General features: G+C 41.6%; 1 protein-coding gene across 1 annotated transcript in view; it reads left to right on the forward strand.

Moving 5' to 3' along the window:
- The first annotated feature begins 2,263 nt into the window (after nt 1-2,263).
- Nucleotides 2,264-12,000, forward strand: part of RAB32 (RAB32, member RAS oncogene family) — a 47,865-nt gene continuing 38,128 nt past the window's right edge. Inside the window, exon 1 of the mRNA XM_005280421.4 lies at nt 2,264-2,823. Within this exon, the coding sequence (XP_005280478.1) occupies nt 2,577-2,823 (247 nt within the window). The 5' untranslated portion in view covers nt 2,264-2,576. The remainder of the gene's footprint in view (nt 2,824-12,000) is intronic.

Raw genomic sequence — 12,000 nt, forward strand, 5'->3', positions numbered from 1 at the left:
AACCAGTACACTTAAAGTTCAAAGTACTTGAAGAACTTTGAAGCTCCACCATGGAGCTAAAGGAAAATCTCCATTGGCTGCTGGAAGTAGTCCTGATGTGGGCCTGATTCTCTTCTCACTTACATCATTGTAAGCCAGAAATAACACCACTGAAGTCAATAAAATTACATAGGTGTAAAACCAGCATGAGAGCGGAATCAGGCCTGATAGACTTGTTAAATCTTATTGATCCCTATATAAATTTTACATTAAACTGCTGATTTGAATTTGATTACATGAATTTGAGAAAAGAAAGCATGATGATCTTGTTACAGGTTTTAGTAAGTCTTAATTTTTTATTTGTTTAGAAAACAATCGTACAATCTGCAAGATAAGTACAGCGTAAGTGTAGCTCTTCTTATTAATACATTCCAGTGCATGTCTGATGCTACCAACTCCACTCACTCCCATGCCTGTTTTTGCCCCTCCCACAGGAGAATCTGCACCTTCTGCCATGCCACCCAGAACAGCCTTGCTGTCCATGTGTGCCTACCAGCTTTGGTTTCCTCCTTTTGGCTAACATTTTGCCCCTAATCTGAATTCAGATGCTTCCTATTACCACTCCAGTCTGACAATTCTATAATACTGATTTTAAAAAAGAAAACTCTGGAAGTTAATGTAGCATGACAAATGACTGAAAACCTAACATGAAAGCATAAAATAAAACCAGTCTCCCAACATCAATTCTATCCTTGTGTTTTGACACCCAAGCATTCTTCTCACCCACCTCCATCTATACTGAATGCATCATCATTCTATCTATACACATTGATAATAAAGTCCTTAGGGCAGGGATCCTGTCATACTTTTATGTCAGACACTAACAAGTGTCTGCTCAATTATATTCAGCAGCAGATACATTTTTAAAAATAGGTGAACCATGGTAAACCAAATGCAATTAATGCTGGCTTCTGCAGTGGCAAAGAGCTGTTTTATAATGACAAGAAGTGTGTTTTTCTGGATAAATTTAGTTATAAGGGGAACTGGATTTACAATTAAGCATTTTAATGAGAAATCAACAAATGGGAATGCCATTTATTCCTCTATTGTGTGAGCCCCTTTAGAGGATTATATCTTCCATGCTTATTAATAGATGTAAATTATGTTATTCCCATGAGCTGATGTCCCTATGAAATGCTTAATACTAAATCCAATTTCCTTTGTATCTAAAGGTATCTAGCAAGAAATGCCTCTTGACTGTACATGCATCTGATGAAGTGGGTATTCACCCACGAAAGCTTATGCTACAATACATCTGTTAGTCTATAAGGTGCCACAAGACTCTTTGTCACTTTTTACAGATCCAGACTAACACGGCTACCCCTCTCATACTTGACTATACAAAACACCCCTTTGCCATAAAATTCTCCAGAAAAAACAAATGGAAGAAAACTTGACTGCTGGTAGAGAAAGGGAAGCGAGGGTGCCTGTTTGCCAAAGGGAGGAGGATCATGAAGGAGATGAACTGTCTGGGGCAAGGCCACAGGGCATGTCAACAGGCAGGGGGGGAAAACGCTAGAGTCTTTGCTTTGACATCTTGCCCTTGTAAATCTTTGCTGCTCCGCAGCTACATCCGATCCAGTGCTGGAAGGGGGCCGAGGGGAAGAAAGGCTAGCCTGGCCCCCTGATGAGCTATCCAAGAGGCACTGGCATGTATCTGGTGCTGATGAACAGACTGGAGTCTCAAAAATGTTTTTTTAACGGTTCCGCACACCCCTCTACAAAAGGGTGCTAGTGGGCCTGGTGCAGCCATTTCACTTCAAACGCTGCCCCCTTTTCACACAACACAAGGCAGCACCACGCATCAACAGCCCCCACCGGCCTGTTCCTGCAACGTCCCCGGCTTTATCGTCCCATCACCCAGCCCTCCGGTACCCCAGTGCGCACATGGACTGGCTCCTAGAACACACCCGCTGGTCCAAGAATAGACCCCAGTCCCTCCACCACGTTGGCACCCGGCTCTGCCCCAGTCCCTGCTCCGCCTCCTCCTGCAGCCCAGCCCCCCTTTTCCTCCAGCAGCCCCTTCTTCACAGCCCCCCACCGACTCGGGCAGCGCTAGGGGCAGCTCGGCTCCCCCTGTGTGCAGGCAGCACAGGGCAGAGCTCGCCCAGGCTCATGGGGCACCACGCGGCGCAGCGCGCTGGGGCAGAGCCAGACACTCTTGCGGCGCCTGATACCGGCCGGGGAATGGGTGGGGAGGGACTGGCGGAGGGAGGGGCGGGGCGGGGCCGGGCCGGGCCTGGGCTCCTCCCCCTGCCACTCACGGCTCTCCTCCCTCCCCCTGGGGTTTTATAACGCGCCGGGCTTCCGCGTCCTGTGACTCCAGTCAGGTGGTTGCGTCCCTTTTCCGAGTCGGGGCGGGGCTGAAAGTTCCAAGTGGTAGAAAGTAGTTGGGCAAGAAGAAAGTTTGCAACAAGCTGCCCGCGCGTGTAGGCAGGGCCGAGCGTCCCGGCTCCCTTCCCCAGGGCTCCGCGTTGCCGAGGGCTGCGGCTGGCAGTTCCCCGGGGAGCAGCAGTTTGCGGCGGGCTCTGCTGGGCATGGGAGAGGCAGTGAGAATGGCTGGTGGAGAAGGCGGGGGCGCCAGGGTGCCTGAGTGCCGGGAGCATCTTTTCAAGGTGCTAGTGATTGGGGAGCTGGGCGTGGGCAAAACCAGCATCATCAAGCGGTACGTGCACCAGCTCTTCTCGCAGCACTACCGGGCCACCATCGGGGTGGACTTTGCCCTCAAAGTCATCCACTGGGACAGCAAGACCCTGGTGAGGCTGCAGCTCTGGGACATCGCAGGTAAGAGCACGAGGGAAGTTGCACGGACTTGAAGAGTGAGCACGTTTAGTTTCTCCCCGAGCTCTCCTGGGCCCCTTCAGGCGCTGTTGCTTTCTGGGTTGCACAAGACAGTAATAAACTAGAGAGGAAAATAGGCAGCTAAGTCTGTCTTCTCCGGGCACCTCTGTGGTGAGATCATGCTTGTTTCAACCTTAATAGAGGAAAAACTTACTTGTCCTACTCTGGCTTTATATTCTTCTACATCTTCACTCTACCCTCTTGCCCTGGCCATGCTGGACTTCCATTTTTTCCTCTGGGCTCAGAACAATAACAAAGCTTTTAACAGCTTTTTGAAGACGTGAGAAAGAGGGCATTGTATCCTGCCAGGCTGCTGTTGCATTCATTCATTGTAATTGGGACACATCTAATGTGTCTCCATGCTTTTGGTTTGGCCACAATCTCTTGGGGGCTTAACAGCTGATTTCAGAAGACAGTGGTAGTCTTGCTAACCACCTGATTTAGGGGAACATAAACTGTTCTGATTTATTCCAGAATTTCAGTAGCATGGTAATTGTGAAGCTCATTCAATCTTGCCGTACTCATGTCCATCATTCTAAAATAGCTTTAAAATAAATGTAGCCTATTCCAAGTTAGTGCTGGAACCCCTGGTTGACTTAAAGTAACTCAAGCATGTAGTGAAGCTCAAGTTTGGAGGAAGCATCTCTAGACTGCAGTATTCAGGTCTGCTTTGTTAACTGAAGGGCTAAGGTCCGTCTTCCTGCAACTCCTTGGACAATGCAAAAACAAAATGTCTGATTATAATATTCACTTGTATATCTGGAAAAATGCATAAGATTTTTTTTTTCTTGCATTCTCCAGCAGTAAAAGCCTGCTGCTGACAAATCGTGTTCACAGCCTGCAATTACATACAGAGGAAAGGAATGTTGTATGAGTCAAACCTCATGCTGCACTTGGGGCACATCTGGGTTAGAGAATTAACCCAAAGTCTGTCACTCTGTCAACTCACCTTATGCTGAGACATTAAACAGCCCACTGTGTATAAAATCACACTTTCCTCTGCTGTGTTCACGCTATGAAATGGATTAAAGATGCAGACACATCTCTAACCTGACACTACTTTTTTTCAGTTAGTTTATATCTAGCCTTTAGTGTCCAGCCACACAGCTGTTTTCTTTGCCCTTTCTCATCACTTTGTTTCAAGTGTCTGTCTTTCTAGATGTAAGAAATTAGACTTGAATTCAAGTGTCAATGCTCAGTATTATGTGCTTTCCATATGAAGGATGGCTTTTTACATCCTGCTTATTGGGACAGCCTCATGACTTTCCCACTGAACTTTGTGGGTCCAAGAGAACAGTATCTGCAGTCTTATTCCAGCATAAGTCAGCAAAGCACAAACAATCTAGTGCATGGTACTCTACCTATGTAGCAAACAACATCACTACCAGTCACAATTTCAGTACAGTTTGTGGTACCTAGATTGACCTTAAAAACGGAATGTGGATTCTCCAAACCACAAAATCCTAGATGTTAATGCAATATGTAGAATACCTCTTTGAAGCTATTACCATATAGAGTAGTATGAATGATCCTAAATGGTGTTTTTGGAGAGTAGTTACACCATAGAGACGTTTAAGGTATTTTTGTAGAAAATGTATCAAACTCAAAAGGGCTGAAGTTGTGATAGTTTATTGCCTTTCTGCCACTAACTCTTGATGGAAATGTGACATTCTTCATGCACAAAAATAGAAATGAAAGTTATAAAGATTATATACCCCCTCCAGCTTTCCTTGTGCAGGATTTTTAACACTGCATGTGAATGCCTGACTTCTGCAACTGAGTTCACACTGCTATGAGAACCCTGAACTAGGACTCATTTTGGATACAAGTCAGAACAATTCTACTGAATCAAATATTTATGGAGAAGAAACTGTATTGAAGTTGCTGTATGGACTCTTGGAATATTAAGGATTTTGTAGTCTAACTATAAAAGTGAATACTAAACATAAGTGATTAAGCAGAATTTTAAAAAATGAATTGTAACAAATATACATACATGTAGTATATGAGAATTGGGATGGTGAAGAAAACTATTCCAGAGTGTCAAGTACCAACTCTTGTTCACTTACAATAAATCACCTAGGGTAAAACTTTCCAGAGTGCCTCCCTGCCTTTCAGTGGCCTGTAGGCTTCTAAATCATGTGGGCAATCTTGAAAATGTTACCCTTAAATGTCTTTGTGTTATCTTAAAATCCATTTCTTGGATCTTAACCTCTTGTGCCACCCAGTCTTTCTAGCTTATTAATAAATATGGAGCTTCTCATGCTATGGTTTTATCCAGCTTAGGTCAATAGTGACTAAAAGTTGCCCACTTAGCTGTGAAATAAATTGGTGGTGCCAATCATATTGGACTGATGTCAGTGTAACAATTTAATATTCTGTTGGTAGAGGCCAAAGGCTGAATGGCCATGGAGAGTGGATATATTGGCAAAGAACTTGATGCCCTTGTGTTTTGGACTTTGTCTGGAGAATTGATCAGGGAACTTTCATTATGATCAGGTGGCTGTCTTGCTACTAACTTTTGCAGGTGATTGGGCAGTGGCCTTCCATCTTTAGCAATGTGTATTCCAAGGGTGCGCTAAGGTAGACTGGAAAAATGGTGAGAGCGCTTGTACTGTTGTTGCCAATGGATTAAAGAATAAAATGTTACCATTCATAAAATGAATTCCTGTACTATATTTTTTTTAAAGGGGGAGGGGAATAAACTATTGAGAGTATGTCTCAGCCATTTTCTCTCACCAGTTGCCACAATTCAGCCTCCTCTTCATGATGAAGATGAATATGTAATTGGTGTCTTTCAGTATCAGATGGGTCCCATGTTTTAGTGGCTTTTAACCTATGTCTTGTGTTTTCTCATCACCAGAGGTGCCAGCTCTTTTATGGAAGGTATAAATTAAGCTTGTGCTTGTTCCTGGACTCCATTCTGCTGAAACCAGTTTACTCAAGCACTTCCGGCTGGCCAGAAAAGCTGCACAAATTGACTCCCATAGGCCTCCCCACACCTCATTTAAACACTGCAGTAACATTCAAAAATCCTTTCAGCTACTGTCTACAAGCTTATTGCTAGTAGCTGGCTATGTGGTTTTAGAATGACAGTTAACACTGTGTTAACAAGTTTATGCTGGAATTTGTTCTACAAACATCCAATATTTAGCAATAAATCTGTTTTGGCCTGATCACGTAACTGGGGCCATTAGCAGGTTCAAATGGAAAATAGAGAACATGAGAAGTTGGAATAATTTTAGTAACAAACTTACTTATAAATAACTTGGGTTCTCTTAATAAAGCCTGTCACTTTACTAAAGGGTGTGACACTGACTATCCATGAACATGTGATCCTCATTCTCTAGCACCACCTATTAGCTATCTTCAAATCCTGCACAGCTGGATGTAAATAATTGGGGCTGTATGTGGATGCAGGCTAAAAACTTTAGACATGGGTTAAAAAGCTCACAGTGGTGAATACAGTTTCAAGAGTCAAATGTAACCTTTTTTAAACAACTAAAAACAAAACTAAGGTTACACAAACATTTAAGTAACTGGAAACTCTAAACTAATACAAGTGTGTTAAACTCTTCTGAACATAAGCTTATCCTTAGGCCCCAAAGCTCAATAGGATTAACAGAAAAAGTGCTGTGAAGTAGTCTAGCTAGACTCTCTAGCATACCTCATGGAAGAAAGAGGCCTTCCTCCCGGAGTTAAGTGAAGGAAAGATTAAAGTGAGGGTTCCCCTCTTAATTTGGTATTCATATAATGCATTATTATTACCATTATGGGGGCACCTCTTTAACTGTGCTAGTCCATTATGGGTTCTGATTGCATTTGTCACTGGATAATGACTGCTGAGGTAGTGGAATGTCCACAGAATTTAGTCATGGTCCTGAGAGAGGCTAGACCTTATTAAAAATGGCACCTTTTCTTTCAATGTAGTGAGTTGCTGAATGGTTTGAGTAGCAGCCGTGTTAGTCTGTATCCGCAAAAAGAAGAACAGGAGTACTTGTGGCACCTTAGAGACTAACAAATTTATTAGAGCATAAGCTTTCGTGGACTACAGCCCACTTCTTCGGATGCATATAGACTATATGCATCCGAAGAAGTGGGCTGTAGTCCACGAAAGCTTATGCTCTAATAAATTTGTTAGTCTCTAAGGTGCCACAAGTACTCCTGTTCTTCTTTTTGAGTTGCTGAAGTGATTTGGCACCAGTTCATATGTCATGGTGGGATTTCTCCCCCCCCCCCCCTTGGAATTCCCTAGTGTAGAGATTGTAGGAGTGTTGGGACTTCTTGTTGTAGGGGTAAAGGTAACATAAGCTAGTTTAGGGGAATGGTAATTGGGTGATATCATACTAAAGCACCAGAATCTCTTGTATACATGCCTGTGTACTGAATTTAAAATAGGCTAGGCTGGAATCTTTTTTTGAGGAGCAGTCGTCTTAGTCATGGCAGGGGTGGGAAATCAGATAGTCCTGTTACTGTAACTTTAAGAAGGAGCTGAGCAGTAATTAGTTGCATGCTGGTACAGGAAACAAAAGTCATAAAATAAGACTAAACTTTAGCCATCATGTATTAGTAGAATGCTATAATGCCTTTGCCTCACTTTGGTACCTGATATACCTTCCAGAAAAGGTATTGGAACCAGTTTAGTTGAACTCCTGTGAAATGAGGGAGGAAACAGTAGGTAAAAATACAGAAGTGATGACTCATTCTGGTGTGCTTTCACACTGCAGAAGAAAAGGCTGCTTAATTATAGTTAAGGATTTTTTTTTCAAGTCTGAATTTCAATACAAAGTGAGGGATCCCTTCTTGGGTAACATACCTTATATGCTATTTGAACCAAGAGGTAGAAGGGTGTGCTGCAAATGTGGCTCTATCTAGAAATCAATTTCTCTATTTGTTTAAAAATCCCTGAAGGAACAAACTTTAATGAGATATCTAAAGACTTCAAAATAAACAAACACCCTATCTTGCTCTCTGCCTAGATATCACCATGGTGATGGAGGTCTGCAGTTCTATAAAATGGCAGAAAATAAATCTAGTTATTCCTTTCTTTATAACAGTTAATGCAAATGACCTAATCGTGCTGGTATTATTAGTCTGTATGTTTGTATTCACATCAGAATACAGGGTGAAAGAAGTGGAATGGGCTCGGAAAGCAATTGATTTTGCTCTATTCCAGAGTCATTAATGTCAATGCCAGATTGAAGTAAGAGTGCTATTAAAGCTTCAACAATTAAATTACTTTAGTATTTTTTGGCAGAAAATCTCCCTCCCCTTTTTAGGGCTTTCATTGTGGTAAGGAAGAAAAGCATCCTAGTGATCTAAAAAATTTAGAGCTAATCTAAAATTGCATGAAACTATTAAACAACAAGTAAGACCTGGAAATGCATGATGTAAAGATTCTATATTCTTGCACACTACTTGAGTTCTAACATATGAGCTCAGTTTTTGCTCATAACCCCACTAACTCCAAGACTTGCACGCAGTAAGAACTCTGAACTGCTATAGCTTTTCATCTGGAGATCGTTAAGAGACTATATCCCAATTTAAAAAGTGCAGGAAACTGACAAAGGTGAAATAACTTGCTCAAAATCCATGCGTCAGAGGCACTTGAAGATGCAGATTGACACCTGCTGGGGTTTACAAAAGGTCTCAAGTGAGTTAGGTGCTTAACTCCCATTAAATTCCCTGGTCCCATGGAAGGCAGGGAAGGAGGTGCAGGAGGGAAATCCCTGACACAGATTCACAGTGGAATATGGGGTGGGGGAGGAAATACTACAGTAAGTTGAGTTGGGGGGTGGCTTCCATCTTCCTATGTGCTGAAAGATAGAATGAAAGTCCCAATTTTTTGGGGGGGGGGTGTGACTGCGGGGCAGTCTCTAAGGGAGAGCACAAACCTTGTGTTTGCTACTCCCTTCTCAATTTTGTTGTTGAGAACAGATCCCTCTGATCTGGTGCAGTAGATTGCTTGGGAGTTAATGAGCTCACTCTCAGCAACTGGTTTGGCTTGCTGTATCTTTAGGCTGTTGGGTTTTATTGCAGTAGAGCATAAAAGCGCTTGATGATGAATTAAACACAGGTTCCTACATAAAAGGCTTATTGTCTCTAAGCTGTATATAAAGAATATATACAATTTAGGCTATTTCTACACTATAGCATACGGCAGCATAAGTTACATCGCTCGGGTTGCCCCCCTGAGTAACCTAAGTTACACATACATACGTGCCGGAGTGGACAGTGCTATGTCTGTATAAGAGCTTCTCTCACCCATGTAGCTATCACCGCCTCTCGCGGAGGTGGTTTTATTATGCTGACCGGAGAGCTCTCTCCTATTGGCATAGAGCATCTTCACCAGACTCCCTGCAGTGGTGCAGCTGCATGTGTAGACAAGCCTTAGGCACACTAAGCCTTTCATTTGTGGGTTAAAAAAAAAATCAGTTTTTTTTCCAGTTTGGTAACTGGTTTGATTCTTATTTGTAATACACTCATAATTAAAACTACCAAGAATTCAGCATTTAGCTTATTACACAATGCTTTTCTTCAGTTGTTATACCTTGTGCAGTGTACCTTCTTAGATGTCTGCATTCCAAAGCAAGCCTCAAACTCTGCACTTCATGCACTAAGAATTTCATCACTTCAGAAAATGATCATGGTTGCCTTGAAAATCTGTAGTTCACCTGTGTTTTGAATCATTGCCCCTGGAGATGTGTGGTGCAGTAACTCAACTGTGTACTAACATGTTTTCCTATTTTTCCACTGGGAATGTCTTTGAGATGCAAAGAAAAATAGCTTGCTTCAGTTCATTTAGATTCTAGAAAGCATGCATTAATGTTCTGAGAACTAATAGGATGAGACATGCTGCATTTTGGTAATTTTTCATAATCTCAAATCTAAATTTAGCACATAGTTCTAAAAAGCCCTCATAACTGGAGGTAACTAACAACTCTGAAAATACTAAGTAATCTCTTCTGTGAACGATTACTAGCATGCAAAGTACAGTCAAATTATAAACAATTAGTAAACAAAGGAACTTAAATATCTTGCTATAGTAGGGTTCTGTAGTTTTAATGAAGAATTGTAAGATGCCACAATTCTTTACAATTCCTTACTATATTTGAACTACCCTGCTTGTAAAACCATGTGCTCTAAACAAATCAAGCACTGTGATCCTACAAAATTCAAGGATATAAAACTTAAACCAAAACACAACCCTGTTCTCACTTTAAATTTAAGTAATTTGGTGTGAAGGAGAAATCTCTTCCCCCCCCCCCCATATGAACAAATTCATATCTATATAGAGAGAGACAGACTTAAAAATAATCAGGTATCCTGTGCATTAGTCACACTGATTATGCAATATAGGACTGTGCAGGTTTTTCTTCATTTCAATTAACAACTAGCTTAGGTAAACCAGCACTGCAGAAAAACATAGGTTGGAATGATTTGAGCTCTTGTGTGCATTGCCATATTGTTCACCAAAAGCAGTTTTCCTAGCTGGCCTTCAAGAACCATTTGCAGGATCTTGTTGCCATGGCACAATACATGTAGGATGAGATCTTCAACTAATGGCCAGTTAAACTAGTGCATTCTAGAATGGGAATTTCATAATATGATTAGAAAGCCACAAACAGTACAGCTACACTAGTACACCCTGCAGATCCTCTTAATTTTGTTTCACAATGCATTGCTTCATGTTTGGAAACAGTCGTTATTCAATGCAGAGGCTTTTAGGCACTGTGGGATAGGTGATTCTAGAGGCCCAGAACACATTCTGAAGTTGCAAGGTGTGCTGTGTGTACGTAACAAAACTGTCCAATCAAAGTGTTGCTCTGGATGCTTGAAACTATTCCTAAAATAAGGCTGCAACAAGGATTCCACAATAGTTTTTTCAATTAGTGAGACATCCATTTGAAATACTAAGTGCAAAAGCCAAGCATATTAAAGTTACACTATAAGAGGGAAGAATTTAATTACAATACAATGAAACTGAAATAGTGCTTTGCAGAGAACAGGCCATGTAGTCCATCAGTTTCCTCCCTCCCCCCCCCCCCCTGCAGTTTTACTGGTTGGCATCAGGTACAATTATACTGAAGCCAACTGGACAAGAATTGCTTTTGTTTATATTAAGTTTATAAAGCTCAACCTTCTCCTCTAAAAGCTTAATTTAAACTCCTAGATAAAACTGGCTTAAAGGGACATTAAGTTGGGGCTGATTTACTGGCTGCCAAAATGTCAGCTTGTGATGGAAGTATTACTTATTACCCCCCCCCCCAAAGATAACAAAGTAAGGGCTTGAAGCATACTACTCATGTACAGACCTGCCAGTGAATTTGCAGCTAATGACATTTTAAGTTCTGTCCTGTTGGTACTTGTGGATCAAAACCCTTCTATGAGAAGTATTAGGGGAATTCTAGAATAAACATTAACTATTTGTCATCTGCAAAGCTTGGTGAAGACTTAATCTTATTTGATGAAATAGATCTTTAGTGGTCTATTAGGGTATGAATAGATGCAACTTGAAATGTGTGTTTACATGGATACAGTTCAGTTAGGTCAAGTTGTGTACAATTATTTTATTCTCTTTAAACTGCTCAGTTTCTTTCCCTGCATCTCCCTAGAAAGAGCATCTTCATGGTATATGTTGGTTTGGCCTCTAGAAACTACAATTTCCAGACCACAAATGTCTGTTTTTTCTTCTGTTCATGTCCACCTTGCCTTTTCTCTTTCACCCCCATCCCACTCCTTCATGAATGACCCAAGTGCTGTTCAGGTAGAGAAAGAATGAACTTTGTCACCAATACTCCTCTATCACATGGCACTTCCAAGGGTTAAATGTACTGTTTTGCCAACCCAGTGAATAAGTGATAAGGAATTAGAGAGTGAAGACTGATCCCATGTTGGAGACACATACTTAGTGGACTTGTCTAAAATCCTATAAGTACTTTCCTTTGGGAGGTAGCATGCATGAAAGAAGCGATACAAAATAGCTGCAGTAAAAACCCTGCTCTTACAGGGCTCTTAAAATCAACCCCTTTGAATTGTAGCTGATCTTTTGGAGTGAATGGCTTCTTCTTCTTTTTTTTTTTCCAGATGTCTTTAATAAACTTCTTTGTAAAAGGTTAG

Source organism: Chrysemys picta, chromosome 3 (assembly GCF_011386835.1).
Source record: "Chrysemys picta bellii isolate R12L10 chromosome 3, ASM1138683v2, whole genome shotgun sequence".
Taxonomy (NCBI): Eukaryota; Metazoa; Chordata; order Testudines; family Emydidae; genus Chrysemys; species Chrysemys picta.